The 13,354-nt window shown below is 40.8% G+C and overlaps 1 protein-coding gene across 3 annotated transcripts in view; it reads left to right on the top strand.

Annotated features, from left to right (window-relative positions):
* Positions 1-13,354, top strand: part of COL19A1 (collagen type XIX alpha 1 chain) — a 255,136-nt gene that overhangs the window by 61,667 nt on the left and 180,115 nt on the right. For all 3 annotated transcript variants that reach the window (XM_077307567.1, XM_077307559.1, XM_077307577.1), the window contains exons 5-9: positions 1,086-1,209; positions 2,325-2,600; positions 4,525-4,605; positions 6,053-6,178; positions 12,011-12,064. In XM_077307567.1, the coding sequence (XP_077163682.1) occupies positions 1,086-1,209; positions 2,325-2,600; positions 4,525-4,605; positions 6,053-6,178; positions 12,011-12,064 (661 nt within the window). The remainder of the gene's footprint in view (positions 1-1,085; positions 1,210-2,324; positions 2,601-4,524; positions 4,606-6,052; positions 6,179-12,010; positions 12,065-13,354) is intronic.

Genomic DNA, 13,354 nt, shown 5'->3' with positions numbered 1-13,354 from the left:
CAAGATCCCTCTCCTTCCCAAGCTCTGCCCTCCACATAGGGTTGCCAGCTCTGGGTTGGAAAATACCTGGAGATTTTCAGGGTGGAGTTGGGAGTGATGGGATTTGAGGTGGAATGGAAACTAATACTATGGAGTCCACTCTCCAAGCAGCCATTTTCTCCAAGGGCACTGATCTCTGTTGCCTGGAGATGAGCTGTAAAACCAGAGGATCCCCAGGTCCCACCTGTAGACTGACACTCCTCTTTTGACAAGTTCTACCCTCAAATTCCCTAGGAATTTCCCAACCCTGGAGCGCATATGTAGCGTTGTTGTTGTTGTTGTTGTTGTTGTTGTTGTTGTTTAATTTTTAGACCGCCCTTCTCCCAATAGGTCTCAGGGCGGTTTACAACATAAATAGTTAAAACACAATAAAATCCCCATAAAAACCCCAATTAAAAGTTACATATAACATATAGCGGCGGTGGTCACAAGCATGACCCTTGAACTCATTGACAGAGAAGCTGGTATTCATGATCCCAATCAGCCCACTTGGTATGTTCATGTACAACCAATGAGTTTATTTATTTAAAACCTTTATTAGCCTACCTTGGAACTGATAAGAGAATGCACATACATGGATAATGAAGTTCATAGTGCAGTATGACTTATTAGCACAAATAATTTTAGCATAAATTAAATATTAGCATAAATAGTAATCTTAATAAGAAAATTAGCAGAATTTGGATTTTCTTGGACTAAGATTCCATTGAGGTCAGTTTGTAAATTTTTGGCTGTGTGAAATGTTAGCAGTCCAGAAAATGAAGTTTTCATTTAAGAGAAAGTTTCTTGCCCTACACAAGAACATATCTAAATGAAACTAATGTACAGGGATCTACATTATGCTCACAAATGGACCTTACTTTGTGCAACAACAGAATATTTTATGGGGGCTTCAACAAAAGGAACTGTGTCTCAAAAACTGTACAATTCCAAGAATATGAGGAAGGCCAGAACTGGGTCCTGTGTTTTTACATATGTTTGTTTTCATATTTTACATCAATTAATGCTGTCAAACTAATGAGAACAATCTTTCCCCCATCCTTCAGACAAGTGTTTCCAAATGGGCTTCCAGTGGAATATTCTTTAACAGCCACATTCCGTGTCAGACGAAACAGCAAGAAAGAACGGTGGTATTTGTTGCAAATTTTAGATCAGCATAACATGCCACAGGTTTGCACAGATTGCTTTTTTTCCATTTAATTTGTTTTTGCTTTCCCCCCTTCCTGCCAGAGTGGTAGACACAGCTTTGCAGGAGGGAATATCTTTTCCCTCTGGATTCAAGATGGCTTGGATCCTTTAGAACAATTTGGTGGTGATTACATAACTCAGAGCTATATATAAACACAGTGGCATTTCTGTAAGATAGCACTGCAATGGTTAGTGTGTGAGCCAGCCTTTTTCAACTTTTTAACTGTGGAGGAACCCCTGAAATATTGTTCAGGCTTTGAAGAACCCTAGAAGTGGTGGCATGCCCCTTCAGAGAAGTGAGCACAGAAGTAAGATGCGGGGGGGGGGGCAGTCAATCCATCAATGGAACATTTACCACTTCCATTGTGAAGAAAGAGACTACGCCTGGAGAACAACAAGGGAACTGGGCTCCAGTAATTTCTAGTGATGTCAGCGGCCAAACTTACGGGAACTGGGGAGCTCTGGTTAAGGATTCCTGGTGTGGGCTATTTCCCAGGATGGCTGTGAGGCTAAATCTGAGCAGTAGGAAACAGATATATAAGAAATGAAACACAAATTAAACCATAAGGGGTTCTCAAATGATGTGCAGTGATCATGTTGCATGGGAGAATATTTGAAAGGGTGTCTCCACTCCAGTGGATATTTTGTGCCCAGCTGAAGGCACTTTTGCTAGCAGAGGGGGTGGCTGTTTTTACCAAGTACTCTCATATATTGCAGGGGCTCCATGTGGTACTTTTATGGGCACTTCCAAGGGCTCCATGTGGTACCTTCCTCCCCATGGATCAGGGTCATAGCCTCCCTCCTTCCCAATTTTCCTTCCTTAAAGGACACTCAGAGTGACACCCCTTTCCATTGTAGAGGGGTCTCTCCACCCCCATTCTAGCTGCTCCTGGTGCAGTTATGCTCTGTTAGGGCCCTGCACATTCTTAAACTGGCTTTGGTGCTACAGGCCTCCCAAATCATTAAACCACTCCTGGCTGTAGCAACGCAACCCATTTTTGATTGAGGGATGTGTCTGTTTTGGTTGGTTCGTAACTACCGTACTTGCTTTGAAACTTTTTTTTTTCTACAAATGTGGTTCCCCCCCCCCTCCCCAGGTTCACATTGCCATTGATGGTTCTAAAAAAGTGGTGGAGTATGTTGCACGGTCTCCGCAGGGGAATTCGCTGCGCTACACTTTCAAAAGCCGTGAGATCCTTCCTGTCTTTGACCGGCAATGGCACAAGCTTGGCGTCAGTGTACAACCGCGGATCATTTCTTTGTATGTGGACTGTAGCTTAATTGAGCAAAGGAAAACAGATGCAACCACCAGCCCTGACTTTCAAGGAAGGCTTCTTATTGCAACTCGTTCTTTAGATGGCAAGCCAGTAGATGTAAGTGTCAGTGACCGTGAGAGAAAATGTCCATAATGCATAAATTATCTGTTTAATATTGAAGTCTACAAAGAAAAACTTTTTCTAGCGGGTACATTATGATTTCATACAGCTGGAGCACTGGAAACAAGCAGTATCCATGAAAAGAAACAAACAAACTTAGCTTAATTGGTCCCTTGGATGCATACAGGACAAATCCTCCTGTTGACTAGAATGCCCTGTATGCTGCCCGTCCTGTGAAAAGAAAAGATGCACCTGCCACGTTCCAAGTCATCTTTGTGTGGGCTTGACATTTTACACATGTCCACAACTATATGGTCAGTTCCTGGATTTGAACTGGGGAAAATAAACAGTATGATTTGTATACTTCTGGGACCCACTTTGAATGTTATGCCCCCGCATGGATATTTGGATGTAGTCCAGGGACACTGCATAAGAGGAGCATGAAAGTATACACTCACTTTGCACCACTAATAGATGAACAGGTCACTAATCTGGCACAAACTCCACACAATTACGGAGAATAATGCTTCAAGCATTTCAAACAGAGTACATTAGAATGTCACTGAAAATTGCAGTTTTAGAAATTCTTTTCTAAACCAGCTCTTAGATCTCACAGCCTTCCATGGTTAGAAATAAAAGTTTTATGTTTTAATTCATCTATTATATATTGGTGACTAGGAAGAACCACTGACAGGTATCATAATTAATCATGTTAGTTCCAGTCTCTGTGAAATTTAATTTCCTTGCTAAGGCAAAGAACAATATAAGATTTTCATTCAAACATTCTTTATGGTGCCAATGAATTATTCTTGTACATAAAAGACATGCATGTCTATAGAGAGCATATTCAGACATTATAGGGCATTTTAACTTGTAAAATTAATAGGAATTACTCCAGAATTACATTCATCTCCAGACTAAACAGAGAATTTCCCCTGGAGAAAAATGGATACCTGAGAAGGGGGACTCTGTGGCACTGAACCCCACTGAGCTCCCTGTCCTCCATCCCCAAGACTCCAGGAGTTTCTGAACCTGGATCTGGCCTTTATCCATAATGAAGTTGGGCTGGAGAACTATTGGACCTGCATGTGTGTAAAACATGCAGGATCCAGTCTGTACTAGGGAGGAGAATTTGGCAAGATTGAGCAAAAAAGCCAGCTGGATCAAATTTCCTATCTAGTGCACTTATGCTCCCATAGGTATTGATTAAAAGCCTTGTGGCATTTCAAAACGATGGCAGCATCCCCATGGCAGTCACAGGGGTGCAATCGTGTTCATTTTTGCCCTAAATTGGTGCCACTGGAAGGAGAATGTCTTAACAGTATAGAATGGCAAAGATATGCTTTAAGTATTATTTGCTGTAGTAGAAGTAATCGTAATAGCAGTAGTATTGCTATAAAAAATCTTGCTCCAACCTGGCATATTTGCCATTTTTCCTGTAAGCATGCACTTGAACTACGTCCAGAAGGATTGATCAAAAGAAGGCAAAGATCTATAAAATCTGCTATGGTAGATTTTTCAGCTTTAAAAGCATTTTAAGTTAGGTAGTTATGCTTTTATTTATATTATATAATTTTGTTGTTGTAAGCTGTCGTGTGAGCTTAAATATGGGAGGCTGGATTACATATGTTTCAGTTAAATAAAATTAATGTTAAGTACCTTTTGGCTCCAAACACTTGTTAAATTTGAATTAAAGTCTGTGGTTTGCTTTGCTAACTGGTATAATACAGTCAGATACCGTATTTTAAAATGGCAGACTGCAATGAATTTAAAACATTTATGGCAGTAATCCAGTGCAGACTTAGGCACATTGCAGCCTAAGTTAACCTCTGTGATGACTTGTGGTTATGGAGTTTTTAAAAATGTGTCAAATATGTGTTGCCTTATACTGCTGATAAACATTCCTGTATTTATTAAACAGATTGAACTTGGCCACATGGTTCTATATTGCAATCCTCAGTTAGCGGCTCTGGAGACTTGTTGTGAATTATTTGAGAACATGGTAAGTTATTAAAATAAAAATGCAAGTTTGTTCACATCAGTACATTCCTTCTAGCACGTAAGAAACGTAAGAAAATTCTGTGGTATTATCAGAATGCCCTTTCTTCAGAACGGAACTCTATATTACATGGTTATTTTTATCACAAAAAAACATGAGACACTCTGAAGAAACAAGATGGCTGTTGGGAAAAGAACCAGACGGTCATTTGCTCCAGTTCAGTAAGGGAAATCTGTATATTCAACTAATGTGGGTGCACATTTTCTCCACCGTGTCTATTTGAAACTCATGTTGCATGCGATTGTCTCTCAAGATGGGAACGTACATTATGGAGAGAGCTACGTATGGGCTCCAGAGGAAACCAGATACTTTCACAAATATCTATACAGAATCCTTATTGAGAAGCCTAGTCTCTCCATCCATATCCTTTTAACATTCTCCAGCATGGGAAATTCCTGGATAACTTAGGGTGGTGCCTAAGGAGGGCAGCATTTGGGAAGTGGAGATAACTCAGTGGGATGTGATGCCATAGAATCTTCCCTACAAGGTTTCTATGTTTCCTTCAGAAAAACATCTCTGTCATCCTGAAATTAGATGTAATTTGGGGAGAATTCCCATCCCCACCTGGAGGCTGGTAAACCTACTGTGCCCCCACCATTTCCACTTTGTAAATATGGCTGGATAAGGATGTGGGTCAATTTTGGCCTACAAACCAGTTATTGTAAATATTGACTAGAAAACCAGATTTTAAAAATATTTAAAGAAGAAGAGCTGGGTTTTTTTTGTACCGTGCTTTTCACTACCCAAAGGAGTCTCAAAGTGGCTTACAAACACCTTTCCCTTCCTCTCCCCACAAAAGACAACCTGTAAGGTAGATGAGACCGAGAGGCCTCTGAGAGAACTATGACTGGCCCAAGGTCAATCAGCTGTCTGCATGTGGAGGAGCAGGGAATCAAACCCGTTTCTTCAGTTTAGAGGCCATACCCTGACCCACAACACCAAGCTGGCTACATGCCATATTACGCTGATACCAAGGCTAAACTTAGATCTGTCTGTGTTTGCTGAATTAGAGCCAGTTTTTAAGAAAATGGTTGAATTTGTGTATGCATTACACATGAGGAATATGTCACTTGGGGTAATAAACATGAAATACAGAAAGATTTCAGAGATCATATATGGTGAACAAGGTGGGTTACCAATTAACTTTTCATATCCAAACAAGCCACATCATTACATTATTTATGTTTATTAGCTCCTTTCAATTAAGGTAGACTCTTTAAAAGGTTTAATCCTTCCTAATATTGTATGAAGCACAAACAAATCAGTCTTGGTGTTGAGTTCAGTTTTTATAGTGATTGCAGCCACAGCATTCTAGAAGACACTGTAGGAAATGTATTTTGATCTGTGTGGATGAAGCTGGCTTAAATCAAAACAACATTTAAAATTTCAGTGTCCTTTGGAAGAACACCTGAAAACTACTGCAGCATCACCATCCACTGTTCATGTGGGTGAAATACATGCGCTTCCAATCATGGACCGAAAACCTGAAGAAAAATGCTTGTGCTATCCAAACAAGGTATTAATTCATTTTGTTCAGGCCTTATGAAATCTGTATTAAGTTTGTACTGCTGCTGAATATTTTTTTACTTATAACGTTGTTTATCAGAGGTATGGATATGCCAGATGGCAAACAGTTTCTTTCTTCCCTAAGTCTCAGCTGAGATTTAACTTTATGGGAGGTTATAAATTATGCTTTGTAGATTTTAATACTTTAGACATGGTTAATGCACAAAAAATGGCCTGGAGCCCATGAATTGTACTGCACAACTTGTGGCACTTATTTGTTTACTTATCTCATTCCTCCCTGACTTTTTGCCCAATGAGGACCTGAAGCAGCTTACATTTTTCTCCTCCTCTGTTTTATCACCACAATAACCCTGTGAGATAAGCTAGCCTGAGTGCATGTGACTAGCCCCAGTAAGCTTCCATGGCAGACTGGAAATTACAAGATGGGCTTTCCAAGTCCTACTTCAGCACTCTAATAACTCACCACCAGTTTATGCAATCAACTACCTGACTAACTTGGAGGACACTGGGGGGCTATCTACACAAGGCCGTTTCATAGAATCATAGAATCATAGAGTTGGAAGGGGCCATACAGGCCATCTAGTCCAACCCCCTGCTCAACGCAGGATCAGCCCTAAGCATCCTAAAGCATCCAAGAAAAGTGTGTATCCAACCTTTGCTTGAAGACTGCCAGTGATGTACTCTGTACTCCTGTGTAGTACAGTGGGAACTGGGGGAATGTTTAATGGAATTATGCAAGATCAACTTTAATTTTTAAAAACCTGCGCCATTGGAATGAATGAAATGCCAGATAATCAGACCCTTGGTCTATCAGTCAGTAGTGTTCACTCAGAGTGCCTGCAGTTTTCCAGGGTCTCATGCAGAGATAACATCCCTGACAACCTGTTCTATTTAAGTGGAGATGCTGAAACTGAACCTGGGATCTTCTGAAAAGAAGTGTACATGAAAAAAGCCCGCAGGAGATTTGCATATAGAAATAAAAAAGGTCATAAATGCACACAAGAGAAATGCCAACATTTTTCCTTTGCATTTCCCCCCTAGAACCCTGTATACCACAGACATGCACTGCGACTGAGATGTGGTCTGCAAGCACAGCTGTAGCTTCTGCTAGGAACAATGCCAAGGCTAGATAGCCAAAGAATGGTTTGAAATTGTTGGATTGGTGTGGCCAGAGATAACAGATAGGAAAGCCACTTCCTGAGATCACCCAGGCCATTGGGCCCATTTCTTGTGGCCTTAAAGCTCATCGGCCGTGGCCATTACTAACCAGTGACAGCTAGCATAGAAGGGTTGCCATTCTCCAAATAATCTCTGGAGAATGACAACCCTTCTATGCTAGCTGTCACTGGTTAGTACTGATTTCCAGACTACAGAGATGAACAGCCCTGGAGAAAATGGCTATCTCAGAGGGTGGGCTTTATGGCATCATACCCTGCTGAGGTCCCTTCCCTCCACCCTTCCCTTCCCCACCTCCACATCTCCAGGAATTTCCAACACAGCATTGACATCCCATAGCATAATGTAAGGGCCAGAGATCTGATCTCAGATGTGCAGGATCCTGGTTTTAATTTCCACTCTTCTATGAAAGAGCTAGTGATGTCTTGAGAGCAAAAATATGGAAGGTGAGAAAATGGTATAAGCCCTGGTGGATCCCTGCTATGGAGAACAGCAGGGTTTCAGTACTGAAGTACAAAATCAAATAAAGAGACAACTCTTCATAAAACCTTCCTTCTGGTCAGATATGAAAATAGCACCCCAACAGCTCACACTGGTTATGCTGCCCTGCAATAGCCCGTTATACAAAACAAATTGCAACAACCCAAACATATTATTAGTCTTGGTCATCAGGCAAGAGACGTTCAGAGTTGGTTTTCCATTGCCTGCCTCCGTGTCATGACCCCGGTCTTCCTTGGAGGTCTCCCACCCAAATACTAGCCAGGGTCAACCCTGCTTAGCTTCTGAGATCTGATGAGATCAGGCTTGCCTGGACTATCTAGGTCAGGGCAATCAAGCATGAATACGCACAGAATAAAGATGAGAAAACCTTGGGAAATCAATGTGCTAGGACAAACATTGCCTGGAATGTGAGTAATGACTAAGGGAACAAAATATATCACAATAAAAGGGAATACCCCTCATATAGATTGCCATTTGCCCTGATCCGGATGGCCCAGCTCAGGCTGGCCTAATATCATCAGATCTTGGTACCTAAGCGGGGTTGGCCCTTGTTGGGAGAACACCTGGGAAGCCCATGATTGCTACACACAGGCCAGTGATGGCAACTCACCTCTGCTCGTCTCTGGCCTTAAAAATCCTGTGGGGTTGCTGGAAATTGGCTATGACTTAACGCCACTTTCCACCACCAGATTGTCAGTTAATGGTTCAGTGTTAAAGGAGATCAGAGTAATCTAGAAGATAGATAAAAACTGTAATAAAGGGTGATTTAAACTGTTCACATTGATTGGATAAATGTCACTCCAAGGTATGCTGCAGAGATGAAATTTCCAGACAATAGAAGTGACTGCTTCCTGGAATAGCTAGCTACAGATCCGACACAGTATGTGGCAGTTCATCCCTAACTGGAGCACAGGAACCGGACCACACAATTAAGAGAGACTGGCTAGTAGGGAAGAGCAGTGTCGCTAGATTTAAATTTTCTGTGCAGAAGATGGAAGACAGTACTCTCATAATCTTTAACTTAAAAGACAAAGGGGACAAAATGGGGAACAACCAGCACAAGTGAGGCTGCAAGTGGCTCAACTGGAAGTGACATCTGGGCCTAGAACAAACCTGGAAACTTGAAACGTATACATTATCCTATTACATACATAATACCTCAGAAGTAATGAATGAAAAAATATATTATATTTCAGAAATGTCCTGAACAGATCATGGTAATGGACCTTGAGCAGGGCCCTTCTGGAAAGTACACCAATTTCCTCTACTTTCCCCCAATCTTATTTGGGCTCTCATTGGACATACCGCACTCTCAGTCTAATGTGTGCACTCTCTCTCTCTCTCTCTCTCTCTCTCTCTCTCTCTCTCTCTCTCTCTCTCTCTCTCTCTCTCTCTCTCATATAGATGTATATAGATGGGGCCATCAGTATAGAGTAAAATTGGTAAAATTCTATGGGGTGGGGACATGGAGGTACCATTGGCAATAATAAATCACTTCTGAGGTAAAAAAGACAAAAACAGTTTGCCAGTTGAACGTAGGGTGTTTCCTAGAAAGAAGTGATGTCAATTTAGATAGACAGACAGCAAGACAGATATTGCCAATCTAATTTGCCTTAGAAAGTCTAAGTGTGTGGGTCACTTAGCATCATTTTAGAAAATATATTACATGCCAGTGCTAATGTTTCCATCTACTTAATGTAAGGTGAACACTATTTTCATAAATGTGACTGATGTTAAACTACAGCAGACATTTTTCTGCACTAAATAAGTGGTCATATTCTGATTTTATTCTTCCAGTATCTTAGACTGTAATTGGTACTTTCAAGTGTGATACACATGAGTCAGCCCAGGGAAAATGGGTAGGATTTTAAAGTTATTTTTCCCATCACGGTTTCAAACCTTGCCGTAATTCTGAAGCCTAGAAAATGTCTTTTAAAAACTGCTGTTAACAATATTTAGGGTTCCAAATATAGAATGCGGCTGATGCACAAGTTCTTTGAGTATGGTTCTTTATGTTTTCTGTGTGATTTTTAAAAAAAAACTCTCTCTCTCTCTCTCTCTCTCTCTCTCTCTCTCTCTCTCTATCTCTATCTCTATCTCTTCTTCAGAGGGGGGTATCATGAGTCAGGAGACAAGATAGGGTTTACCAAATCTGGATCGGGAAATTCTCTTGAAAGAAATATGTACCTTGATGATTTGCCATGCTATAGAATGGCTGAAAAACTACAATGAAGCACACTGTTAAAATGCAGTAAATATGGTTGCTAACAGGCTTGCAAAACATGTTCTGTTCCTCTATTAAAATCTCAATGTGTGGAAGTGTACAATTGAAAGTTTTCATGGCATGGAGGTAAATAATAGTATCTGGTAAATAGCATACTTTTAAGAGTCTGTAAAAGGGACAGAATATCCCTCTCCCCGCACAATTGGCAATATAGGTGCAGCTGAATAGGAAGGGAAGGAAAGTAAGGAGGAGGCTCTGTGTCAGAAATATATACAATCATGAATGGCCAAGAAAATAAACTGGTTGAGGGGAAAAGTCAATAAAACCCCAGTTCCTGGGTAAATGTAGGCAGGTAGTTGTGAGTTCCTGCATTGTGATGTGCGTTGGACTAGATGACCCTGGAGGTCACTTCCAACTCTATGATTCTGTGTAAGGAAACTGAAATAATTGCAACTTTGAGCTAGAAAGTGCTCAGGCAGCATCCTTCTGGTAAGTAGGGATGCCAGTCCCCAGGTAGGACTTGGGGATCCTCTGGTTTTACAGGTCATCTCCAGGTGACAGAGATCAGTTTCCCTGGAGAAAATGATTGCTTTGGGTGGTGGAGTCCATAGCAGAACTCCCTGCCCCAAATTCCACCCACTCCTAGCTCCACGCCCAAAGGCTACAGGTATTTTCCAACCCAGAGCTGGCAACCCTAAAGATAAGTTTGTTCTGTAATATTTTAAGCATACACAAGCATAACTGTCAGAATTATTTCAAGCTTAGAATACTACCAATTCAGTCTTGAGGAGCAAGACTTCCAACCTCCAGGTGTGGCCCGGAGTTCCCCTGAAATTACAGCTGGTCTCCAGTTGACATGGTGTCATGACCCTGGGATGCACACCCATGAAGGGCACCAAAGCAGATATAGGCTCTTTACAGTGTGGAGTCCAAAAGTATTTATTGGGATTTTAGGGGAGCAACTACAGAACTTGCCATTACAAGAGAAACATTGCTGAAGACTTCTCATGGAATATTCAAGGAACAGATATACCCTCACCCCCCAGTTCCCCAACCATGGAATTTGTGTGCCCAAAAGTATTCCCAAAGTTAAATCATTTTTCAAATGTCTTTGCATCGAAACACAAAGAGCTAGGCAAGGTTGTTTGCATTACAACATTAAACAGTGCCAACCATAAATGATAATTTCAGAGGGTGGAAAGAACAAGGAAGTGGGGAAGGGAGTTTGGGAGAGCTCCCTGGGAAAGGCAGACCACCTCATGGATCCTCTAAGTGGTTGGCATGTACCCAGGCTATGGGTACATGACACATCGATCAATTCCCCTTGAGAAAGCAGGTTCAGAAGGTGGACTGTATGGTGTCACATCTCTCCTGAACTCCCTCTACTTCTCAAATTGTGCCCTTCTATGGCTCCACCCCCAAATCTCCAGGAATGTCACTACCTGGATATGGCTACTGTACTAGGCAGAGTTGCACACTTCTAAATCCATTGAAGTCAATGGAATTACAAAGACATAATCATTGGTGGACTTAGGATAGAATAACTAGGGTTGCCAGGAATGAAGTCCAGGAGGATGAGGACATGTAGCACAACACTGGATGATCACATGACATTACTTCTGGGGAAACCCTGAAATTAATGTGATGCCTCTCTAGGAATCTCAGGGAACTCTATGGTAAAACCACAGTGTTTCTAGCAATTTCTAGAAGGCGGCTTAAAACACTTCCAGATTTCCCCCAGAAGTGATACCATGCCTTTGCCCAATGACAATTTTTAAAATGTTTTTTTTCCAATCGCCACAGGAGTGGCAGCATGGAATCCTCAGTGGGAAACTGGCAGCCTTAGATGACACTGTCCATGTAGAGGTTGGCTTGTTATTTAAAGTTCAGAATGGACAATTCTGGCTTTATTTTAAACAGGGAGAAGCAGGATTGCCAGGAGTAGCTGGCTTACCAGGCCAGAAAGGAGAAAAGGTAAGAAACCAATTCCATAAAGACCTTTACTGACAACTTTTTACTGACAACTTGTATTTTCGTTTTATGAAGTTTTCATCTTGCAAAGCTTTCAAAAAACACTGGAAGAAAAATATTACATGGTGATCATTCTGTGTTGCACCTCATCCATATTTCCCTCTGCTTATTCTGACCACTTTAAAATATCCTTGGATATGCATTGGTTATGCATGTCAAGGTGCATTTCTGAAGTGTTATATATTCATCAATGCAATGTTTTTTCACTGTCTGGTGAACTTAATATTTTATATTAAGGAAGGCAGCTTCCACTTTCTGTTATGGAGAGTCTTATATGTATGCCACAACTAATTGGTGATCTTTTCAAAATGGGTTACTTTTCAAAATACAATAGTTCATTGCTAGAGCTATACATTATTAAATGCACGTTTTCTATATACATTCATGGAGTTAGTCTGCATATATATTTTCAAAACCACAAAAGGAAATTGTCTAACATGTCGGGTGACTTAAGGATATCACAGTAGCAATTGGTTGCTGCAGGGTGTACTTTAGTCTCATGCCCTGAACATAATTTAAGACAACCAAAACCCAACTATTGGTTGAGCTGTTTTTATATATTCCAGAACTGTCTTTTGCCTACTAAAGGACACTGGAGTTCATTGTTATTAGAATGTGCTTCATTAACAGCAATCTTATTAAAACAAATATTCAGATATGATAGCTGAATTTTGTATAATGTCTCTTTTCACTGCTAAAAATACTTTCTTTGGTAATCAGAATGGACAAATTTGTGCATCCATAGGCAAACAACATTTTTAAATGCCTTTTTCCCCCTTGATTTTCTCCCTTCTAACAGCTACTTGATCTTCCCAAAATAGAATTTGCAATCAAATCACTTTACATTTTTAACTGAAACTTGACAGTGTTTAAGTAATAAAGCAGGGAACTTATAGTCATGCTAGCTGGCCATTGCTGAGACTAAATGCATATCTACTGCCTAAAGTATTTGATAGCTTCTCTCCTAGGAATGTTATCTTCTTGGTGGAGATCAGGAATCTCTGGGATGAGTTCCCCACTGGTGATATGGTTGTGGTTGGCATTTTTAAAAGGTCGACTTTTTCATCCATTTCCAGGGTTGGGGCAGGAATGTTCTAATGCTATAGGGATCTATCTATCTATCTATCTATCTATCTATCTATCTATCTATCTATCTATCTATCTATCTATCTATCTATCTATCTATCTATCTATCTATCTATCTATCTATCTATTTAATAGGCTCAGGGCGGT

This window comes from Paroedura picta, chromosome 1 (genome assembly GCF_049243985.1).
Source record: "Paroedura picta isolate Pp20150507F chromosome 1, Ppicta_v3.0, whole genome shotgun sequence".
Classification (NCBI taxonomy): Eukaryota; Metazoa; Chordata; class Lepidosauria; order Squamata; family Gekkonidae; genus Paroedura; species Paroedura picta.
The sequence above is the reverse complement of the archived record's forward strand: the minus strand, read 5'-3'. Positions and strand labels throughout refer to the sequence as shown.